At 42.1% G+C, this 10,509-nt stretch overlaps 1 protein-coding gene across 1 annotated transcript; it reads right to left on the bottom strand.

The window, feature by feature from the left end:
- Positions 1–1,798: 1,798 nt before the first annotated feature.
- On the bottom strand, positions 1,799–10,253 carry LOC107569922 (A-kinase anchor protein 9-like). The gene is made up of 8 exons (XM_016256091.1): positions 10,081–10,253; positions 9,939–9,998; positions 9,406–9,576; positions 7,804–8,348; positions 7,344–7,455; positions 7,066–7,248; positions 2,153–2,350; positions 1,799–2,083 (listed from the first exon to the last, which is right to left on the bottom strand). The coding sequence occupies exons 3-8, from the start codon at positions 9,430–9,432 to the stop codon at positions 1,799–1,801; spliced, it is 1,350 nt and encodes a 449-aa protein (XP_016111577.1). The 5' UTR covers positions 9,433–9,576; positions 9,939–9,998; positions 10,081–10,253.
- Between the last annotated feature and the right edge of the window lie 256 nt (positions 10,254–10,509).

Genomic DNA, 10,509 nt, shown 5'->3' with positions numbered 1-10,509 from the left:
ACTTGCCATAATTGATGGAACCATGAATTCTGCACTCTATCAGAAAATCCTGAAGGAGAATGTCCGGCCATCAGTTTGTGACCTCAAGCTCAAGCGCACTTGGGTTATGTAGCAGGACAATGATCCCAAACACACCAGCAAGTCCACTTCTGAATGGCTCAAGAAAAACTAAATTAAGGTTTTGGAGTGGCCAAATCAAAGTCCGGACTTAAATCCGATTGAGATGCTTAAACAGTCCATTCATGCTCGAAAACCCTCCAATGTGGCTGAATTAAAACAATTCAGCAAAGAAGAGTGGGCCAAAATTCATCCACAGCGATGTGAAAGACTCATTGCCAGTTATCGCAAACACTTGATTGCAGTTGTTGCTGCAAAGCGTGGCACAACCAGTTATTAGATTTAGGGGGCAATTACTTTTTCACATAGGGCCACGTAGGTTTGGACAGCTGTTTTCCCTTAATAAAATAAATCATCATTTAAAAACTGCATTTTGTATTTACTTGCATTATCTTTGTGTAATATTCAAATTAGTTTGATGATCTGAATCTTTTAAGTGTGACAAATATGCAAAAAATTAAAAAAACAGGAAGGGGGCAAAAACCTTTTCACACCACTGTATATACATATGCATATATATATATATATATATATGGATCACTGTCCATATATAATAATTCCATATATACTGTTATAATAATAATAATTCTACATTTTTGTTTCCAAATGGTTATTTATGTCATATATAAATGACAGTGGGCCCATCATGAAATAAATACTTAGATCAAAACATATTTAATCAAGGCTCAACTGTACTGAAATCATTGATTATTGATGTAATTATAGATGTTTTGCTCTTCTGTAGAAATGAAACAAAGAGCTCAGTATTGTTGTCCACATTTTCTTTTTAAATGACTGTTCATATTTTTGAATTGTGGACAAACCCAATAAATGAAATGATTTGAAACTCGATTTAAATCAGTGGAATCATAACAATGTAACATAACAGTGTAACACATAACAGTGTAACGATCAGCGTGACTGTCCGTCATGTTGCCGTGGTTACCTGACTGCACACTCCCCAGTCGTCTCTGCAGGGCCTCCAGACGGGAGATGTAGTCGGTGAGAGCGCGGTCGGGGTCGTAGTTCTGCAGGTGTGAACACGGCAAACCTCTGGCATCACCAGCCATCGTGTGAAACCTACAGACAAACATCAGCACGCACTTTAAAACACAGCCGCCTGTCCAGATCTGTGTGCCATCTTACAGCGATCCGGTTACTGATGAACATGATGCAGGACGACTGACAGTGACTCATTCATAAAGAGAATCACTAGTTTCATTTCTGAATGAATCAGCTGTTTGAATCACTAGGGTGAGTCAATGATTCAGTGATTCATTCATAAAGACTAGTTTTATTTCTGAATGAATCAGCTGTTTGAATCACTAGGGTGAGTCAATGATTCAGTGACTCATTCATAAAGACTAGTTTTATTTCTGAATGAATCAGCTGTTTGAATCTGCTTTATTTTGTGAAACCTTACTACGTATATGGAATAACTGTTTTATAAACACAATAATCCCCGTGAAGCCGTGGTTTACACTGAATTTATAACAGCTATAAATCCGCTTTGCGTCGAACCTAACAATGCCCCTTTAGCTGTTATTCTTGGGACTTATTGCTTTAATAAACACTATTACAATTAACCAACATGTGAACTGTGAACATGTGCAATGTATTTTCAAATTATTGAAATACTCTCATCTAACATACTTCAATGACGTAGCACGTCTGTCAGTAATCATGTAAATTTGTTTCTGGTGTTTCTGAAGGACGCAGTGGCGCGTCTGTACCTGGAGAGGGCGATGGAGACACGCACGGCCGATCTGAAGCGCGTGAAGCCCCTGCGCTGACCCCCCACAGACCCCAGACAGGTGTGTGCAGGGAAGCCACCCATCCGGGCGATCAGAGACAGCGTGGCCTCCTCACACTCCTGAAATCCTCCCAGCAGCAGCAGAAGATACTTCTTCTGATAGATCAGAGCCTTCCGGAAGCTCTCGGCGCGCAGGTATTTCCCATACATCCTCTGTAGAGACAGACGGGTGGTGAGTACGTGAAGCTGTAAACGCTGAGTTGTGTTGCTGTGAACACTCACCCTGAGGGCCGTGTTGTCCAGATCAGCTCCAGTCAGATCCCGTAGCGTATCGGAGCGAATCTCTCCTCTCAGACGGATCAGTTCTGCCTCGGCCTGACGGAGAGACTTCTCCAAACGATTCCTCTCCTGAGCCCAAGACTCTCGCTCGCTAGAGAATAACACCAGCTCCTGACGCTCCACCGCAGCCCGGCTCGACGCCTGAGAGAGAGAGAGAGAGCAACTCTGTTTAATCACGAACAACTTCACTTCATAGATGCTGTCTCTACACTGTCTGAATGTCCACTTAACATTATTTCCCACAAAACCCACAGAGAAAGAGAGAGACACGGAAATAAAAACAAAAAAGAAACAGAAAGGAAGAAAGAAAGATAGACAGAAACAGAGAAAAAAAGAAAGACAAAAGAACTATGACTAAAGCTACATTCTCAACCACTGTGTTCATTAATTGATTCACCGATTCATTGGTTCATTCACTTGTGCTCTCTGTGATGTTTTCTGTCTGTAATTGATTCACTGATTCATTTATTCGTTAACTCACTCATGCTGTCTGCAATGGCTTTCTTTCTTTTGTCTATAACTGATTCACTGATTCGATTCATTGATTCTTTCATGCTCTCAGCAGTGGTTTTCTTCTGTCTGTAACTGACTCACTGATTCATTCACTGATTCACTCACGCTCTCTGTGGTGGTTTTCTTCTGTCTGTAACTGACTCACTGATTCATTCACTGATTCACTCACGCTCTCGGCGGTGGTTTTCTTCTGTCTGTATCGGACTAACTGATTCATTAATTGATTCACTCACGCGCTCTGCGGTGGTTTTCTTATCTCTGTAACTGACTCACTGATTCATTCACTGATTCACTCACGCTCTCTGTGGTGGTTTTCTTCTGTCTGTATCGGACTAACTGATTCATTAATTGATTCACTCACGCGCTCTGCGGTGGTTTTCTTATCTCTGTAACTGACTCACTGATTCATTCACTGATTCACTCACGCTCTCTGTGGTGGTTTTCTTCTGTCTGTATCGGACTAACTGATTCATTAATTGATTCACTCACGCGCTCTGCGGTGGTTTTCTTATCTCTGTAACTGACTCACTGATTCATTCACTGATTCACTCACGCTCTCTGTGGTGGTTTTCTTCTGTCTGTATCGGACTAACTGATTCATTAATTGATTCACTCACGCGCTCTGCGGTGGTTTTCTTATCTCTGTAACTGACTCACTGATTCATTCACTGATTCACTCACGCTCTCTGTGGTGGTTTTCTTCTGTCTGTATCGGACTAACTGATTCATTAATTGATTCACTCACGCGCTCTGCGGTGGTTTTCTTATCTCTGTAACTGACTCACTGATTCATTCACTGATTCACTCACGCTCTCTGTGGTGGTTTTCTTCTGTCTGTATCGGACTAACTGATTCATTAATTGATTCACTCACGCGCTCTGCGGTGGTTTTCTTATCTCTGTAACTGACTCACTGATTCATTCACTGATTCACTCACGCTCTCGGCGGTGGTTTTCTTCTGTCTGTAACTGACTCACTGATTCATTCACTGATTCACTCACGCTCTCGGCGGTGGTTTTCTTCTGTCTGTATCGGACTAACTGATTCATTAATTGATTCACTCACGCGCTCTGCGGTGGTTTTCTTATCTCTGTAACTGACTCACTGATTCATTCACTGATTCACTCACGCTCTCGGCGGTGGTTTTCTTCTGTCTGTATCGGACTAACTGATTCATTAATTGATTCACTCACGCGCTCTGCGGTGGTTTTCTTATCTCTGTAACTGACTCACTGATTCATTCACTGATTCACTCACACTCTCTGCGGTGGTTTTCTTCTGTCTGTACCTGACTCACTGATTCATTCACTGATTCACTCACGCTCTCTGCGGTGGTTTTCTTCTGTCTGTATCTGACTCACTGATTCATTCACTGATTCACTCACACTCTCTGCGGTGGTTTTCTTCTGTCTGTATCTGAGTCACTGATTCATTCACTGATTCACTCACGCTCTCTGCGGTGGTTTTCTTCTGTCTGTATCTGACTCACTGATTCATTCACTGATTCACTCACACTCTCTGCGGTGGTTTTCTTCTGTCTGTATCTGAGTCACTGATTCATTCACTGATTCACTCACGCTCTCTGCGGTGGTTTTCTTCTGTCTGTATCTGACTCACTGATTCATTCACTGATTCACTCACGCTCTCTGCTGTGGTTTTCTTCTGTCTGTATCTGAGTCACTGATTCATTCACTGATTCACTCACGCTCTCGGCGGTGGTTTTCTTCTGTCTGTATCGGACTAACTGATTCATTAATTGATTCACTCACGCGCTCTGCGGTGGTTTTCTTCTGTCTGTAACTGACTCACTGATTCATTCACTGATTCACTCACGCTCTCTGTGGTGGTTTTCTTCTGTCTGTATCGGACTAACTGATTCATTAATTGATTCACTCACGCGCTCTGCGGTGGTTTTCTTATCTCTGTAACTGACTCACTGATTCATTCACTGATTCACTCACGCTCTCTGCGGTGGTTTTCTTCTGTCTGTATCTGACTAACTCCTCCTCCAGCTTCAGTAACTGGTTTCGCAGGTCGTTCTTCTCTTCCGTCAGTCGGCTGACGAATCCCGTGAGCTCTGCGTTCTGCCTGAGCAAACGCTCGTTCAGCAGACTGGATGATCCTCCTGCCAACAGAGCGGCGCTCTACACACACACACACACATTTATATAATCAAGCATGTATTTATAAAGGTCCATTACATGAATAAGCCACATTCTGTGTCAATGTGATCACTCACCTCCGGGAGAGCAGAGGGGGCTGATGGGATATTCTGTAACAGTGACATCACATCCTGTATATTACTGTACAGCCATGCTAGACTGTCCCGGTCCGGCGCTTCCCCAGATAACCTGCACACACACACACACACACACACCGCTCACATGTTGCAACACCTGCACAACTTACTTTTTTCTTCAGTAAAACCATAAAGAAGAAAAGAAGATGAAACCTGTATCGTCAGGAGTCACGGGTATTGATTTTGTGTTGCCTGATGCTTTTTTTTTGACTCTCAAAGTGTCGGTAGCCGTTGACTCGCATTCTATGAATCACCAACGACCACGGTCTGAGCTAAAAATCGTTACTGTTCTACTGAAGAAGAAAAAAAGCCACCTACATCTCGGATGGACTGAGGGTGAGTGAATTAACAGCAAGTTGTGTTTTTTTTAGGTTTTTGGGGGAACTCTCTCTTGTCATACCTGCCCGGGGTTTCGCTGATCAGGCTGTTGATCTTGGCGGCGATGAGCTGCAGTCTGCTGAGGATGATGTTGTCCAGGTGTTTTGGGTCTGAACTCTCACGCACGGACGTTGTGTTGGACTCCAGCATCAGAGCGTCTCCCGTCTGCAACACCCAGTCACGGGTTCGATCCTGCGGCCGGACGTCCGATCTCACGCTCTTGTTCTCCAGCGCTCTCAGTCTGTCCTCCAGCTGTCTCACGGTCTCCTGCAGTCTGTCTCTCTCTCTCTCCAGCCTCCTCACGCTGTCTCTCTCAGCATCCAACTCCGCCTGCAGCTCGGACGCCCGTCTCTCCAGGCTGCTCAGGCTGTCGCGTGCCGCCTGCAATGCATTCTGGTCCTGCGCGAGGGCAGATTTATCCTCGTCCCACTGTCGTTTGCACTGCACCGTCTCCAGCTTCTGTCTCTCCAGTTCCTCCATCATCTGCACCACCTGCGTCTGCTTCTCGGCCAGCTGCGTCTGCAGCGTCTGCAGGAGAGACTCCACAGAGAGAACCCCGGCCTCCACCTAAACACAGCAACATTATTTAATATTAATGGCAATTTTATAATTAAAATGATTAATTTTTACTAAATTATATAATTTCACTAAAAACATTTATATTTCATTTTAAATATTTGATATATTATTTATTATTTAAGCATTTTTTTTGCTTAAAATGTGTAGGCAAGTCAAGTTTATTAATAAAGCACATTTTATACACAATGGTAATTCAAAGTGCTTTACATAAAAAGGATTTTAAAATCAAAAGAAAAAAAAATTCAAATCAAAAGTAAAAAAAAAAGAAAGAATAAAAATGGATTTAGATATAAATTTAGAATGCATGAAAACATAAAGTGTAATAATCTGAATGTTAAAGCTGCAAATGTGTTTTTTGTTTTTGGAAAGGTGAACATAAAATGTCCCAGACAAATATGAAAACGTTTATGAAAAAACACCACAACAATTATTTAAATTTTAAATATTATTTATATAAATATAAATCAAATATATGTACCCTATTATAATATAGGGTGAGGTATAATGCGTATTATAATACATAATTATGATATCATAATATATATTACAATATACAGTAGTCAACATCTGAAGTGGATCAAAACCTTTCATCAAAGTTGTCCTAAAATCAAAACAATACCCGTTCTTGTCTTAGGACAACTTTGATGAACCTTTTTGATCCACTTCAAATGTTGACTACTGTATACTGTATATAATCTTATATATTATACAAATAATATTATAAATGTAAATTTTTTATTAAATACATATGTATATAATAAACTGCTTTTTAAAATATTGTGCAGGTCAGGCATAAATTTATCCGTCAGGATTTCACAGAACTGGCCATGATATTACTGCGGTGGTTTTCTTCTGTCTGTATCTGACTAACTGATTCATTCACTGATTCACTCACGCTCTCTGTGGTGGTTTTCTTCTGTCTGTAACTGACTCACTGATTCATTCACTGATTCACTCACGCTCTCGGCGGTGGTTTTCTTCTGTCTGTATCGGACTAACTGATTCATTAATTGATTCACTCACGCGCTCTGCGGTGGTTTTCTTATCTCTGTAACTGACTCACTGATTCATTCACTGATTCACTCACGCTCTCGGCGGTGGTTTTCTTCTGTCTGTATCTGCGCAGCTCCTCCTCCAGCTTCAGTAACTGGTTTCGCAGGTCGTTCTTCTCTTCCGTCAGTCGGCTGACGAATCCCGTGAGCTCTGCGTTCTGCCTGAGCAAACGCTCGTTCAGCAGACTGGATGATCCTCCTGCCAACAGAGCGGCGCTCTACACACACACACACACATTTATATAATCAAGCATGTATTTATAAAGGTCCATTACATGAATAAGCCACATTCTGTGTCAATGTGATCACTCACCTCCGGGAGAGCAGAGGGGGCTGATGGGATATTCTGTAACAGTGACATCACATCCTGTATATTACTGTACAGCCATGCTAGACTGTCCCGGTCCGGCGCTTCCCCAGATAACCTGCACACACACACACACACACACACCGCTCACATGTTGCAACACCTGCACAACTTACTTTTTTCTTCAGTAAAACCATAAAGAAGATTTTTTGCTGAAACCTGTATCGTCAGGAGTCACGGGTATTGATTTTGTGTTGCCTGATGCTTTTTTTTTGACTCTCAAAGTGTCGGTAGCCGTTGACTCGCATTCTATGAATCACCAACGACCACGGTCTGAGCTAAAAATCGTTACTGTTCTACTGAAGAAGAAAAAAAGCCACCTACATCTCGGATGGACTGAGGGTGAGTGAATTAACAGCAAGTTGTGTTTTTTTTAGGTTTTTGGGGGAACTCTCTCTTGTCATACCTGCCCGGGGTTTCGCTGATCAGGCTGTTGATCTTGGCGGCGATGAGCTGCAGTCTGCTGAGGATGATGTTGTCCAGGTGTTTTGGGTCTGAACTCTCACGCACGGACGTTGTGTTGGACTCCAGCATCAGAGCGTCTCCCGTCTGCAACACCCAGTCACGGGTTCGATCCTGCGGCCGGACGTCCGATCTCACGCTCTTGTTCTCCAGCGCTCTCAGTCTGTCCTCCAGCTGTCTCACGGTCTCCTGCAGTCTGTCTCTCTCTCTCTCCAGCCTCCTCACGCTGTCTCTCTCAGCATCCAACTCCGCCTGCAGCTCGGACGCCCGTCTCTCCAGGCTGCTCAGGCTGTCGCGTGCCGCCTGCAATGCATTCTGGTCCTGCGCGAGGGCAGATTTATCCTCGTCCCACTGTCGTTTGCACTGCACCGTCTCCAGCTTCTGTCTCTCCAGTTCCTCCATCATCTGCACCACCTGCGTCTGCTTCTCGGCCAGCTGCGTCTGCAGCGTCTGCAGGAGAGACTCCACAGAGAGAACCCCGGCCTCCACCTAAACACAGCAACATTATTTAATATTAATGGCAATTTTATAATTAAAATGATTAATTTTTACTAAATTCTATAATTTCACTAAAAACATTTATATTTCATTTTAAATATTTGATATATTATTTATTATTTAAGCATTTTTTTTGCTTAAAATGTGTAGGCAAGTCAAGTTTATTAATAAAGCACATTTTATACACAATGGTAATTCAAAGTGCTTTACATAAAAAGGATTTTAAAATCAAAAGAAAAAAAAATTCAAATCAAAAGTAAAAAAAAAAGAAAGAATAAAAATGGATTTAGATATAAATTTAGAATGCATGAAAACATAAAGTGTAATAATCTGAATGTTAAAGCTGCAAATGTGTTTTTTGTTTTTGGAAAGGTGAACATAAAATGTCCCAGACAAATATGAAAACGTTTATGAAAAAACACCACAACAATTATTTAAATTTAAAATATTATTTATATAAATATAAATCAAATATATGTACCCTATTATAATATAGGGTGAGGTATAATGCGTATTATAATACATAATTATGATATCATAATATATATTACAATATACAGTAGTCAACATCTGAAGTGGATCAAAACCTTTCATCAAAGTTGTCCTAAAATCAAAACAATACCCGTTCTTGTCTTAGGACAACTTTGATGAACCTTTTTGATCCACTTCAAATGTTGACTACTGTATACTGTATATAATCTTATATATTATACAAATAATATTATAAATGTAAATTTTTTATTAAATACATATGTATATAATAAACTGCTTTTTAAAATATTGTGCAGGTCAGGCATAAATTTATCCGTCAGGATTTCACAGAACTGGTTATGATATTATAATATTATTTTTCATAATAATTTTTATAATAATTTTTAATTTTATTTTTCACTTGGCCTTGGTTACAAGAGGTTAAAAATGTTTCAAAGGTGGAGAAAATGATTGCATTTCTATGTAAATTTTTAAGACAAAAAATATTGTAATTTTAACATGCACTGATGAAGTAGGGAGTTTTATTGAGCGAGTGAACAGGTGTGATTCTGGTCACCTGGCTGCAGGTGGCCTCTGTCTGCATGAGAGTGTTTTGTGTGTCAGACTCCTGCGGGTTTGACGTGGAGCTCGTCTGGAAGCGCCGCAGCAGCTGTGCGTTCAGCTCCTTCTGTTTCTCCAGAGCACTGCTGAGCTCCGCCGATCGAGCTCTCTGAGCGTCTAACTGAACCTGTACACACACACACACACACACACACACACACAGACACGCACACACACACACGCACATGCAAACACACACACAGACAGACACAGACACACACACACACACACGCAAACACACACGCCCACGCAAACACACACGCCCATGCAAACACACACGCGCACGCACAAACATACACGCACACGCAACATACACGCACACGCAAACACACGCACACGCGCACACACGTGCACACGCAAACGCGTGCACATGCAAACACACGCTCACGTGCACACGCAAACGCACACAAACACACACACACACACACAGGGCTCAATCTCCTGCTCGGACAAAGTGAAACACACTCAAGAGCGTTAGATGACACGCACCTGCAGCTCTGCGGAGACGCTGGCCTCCCGCGCCTGTTCCTCCAGAGCCAGTTTAAGCTCCTGCAGAGACGCATAATGACGCACATAATCGAACACTTGATGTAAAACACTCATTACATGTTACTTCAGTGACGGTTTTTACCTCCACTTCCTCTCTCTCGGTCTCCTCCTTCCTGTCAGACTTGCGTTTCTCCTTCTCGAAGGCCCACTGCAGCTCTCTGGCTCTCTTCTGCTCGAGTGCCAGTCTGTCGTTCAATGCATCGACTTCAGCGGCCTTCAGTGAGACCTCGGCCCTGCACAGCACACACAGCAGCTTTATTCACTCCTCTATGTGTCTTTGGAGCCCCTACAGTTAAGCGAGTGGTAATTATATCACTGTCATAATTATAGTAAATAGCTGTGTGTGCGCATTTGAAACAGAAGTCAGTGTACCATCAGAATGACTCTGAAACTTATATTACGGTACAAAACTTTCATACAGTTGCTTTAAATCGCCTCCAACTCTACTAGCAAGACTAGCTAATTAAATCTGCACAAAAAGTCGAATAATCAGACACGCACACACACACAC

Source organism: Sinocyclocheilus grahami, unplaced genomic scaffold (assembly GCF_001515645.1).
Source record: "Sinocyclocheilus grahami isolate Dianchi unplaced genomic scaffold, SAMN03320097.WGS_v1.1 scaffold1396.1, whole genome shotgun sequence".
Lineage (NCBI taxonomy): Eukaryota > Metazoa > Chordata > Actinopteri > Cypriniformes > Cyprinidae > Sinocyclocheilus > Sinocyclocheilus grahami.
Note: the sequence above shows the minus strand (reverse complement) of the source record. Positions and strands in the feature narration are given on the sequence as shown.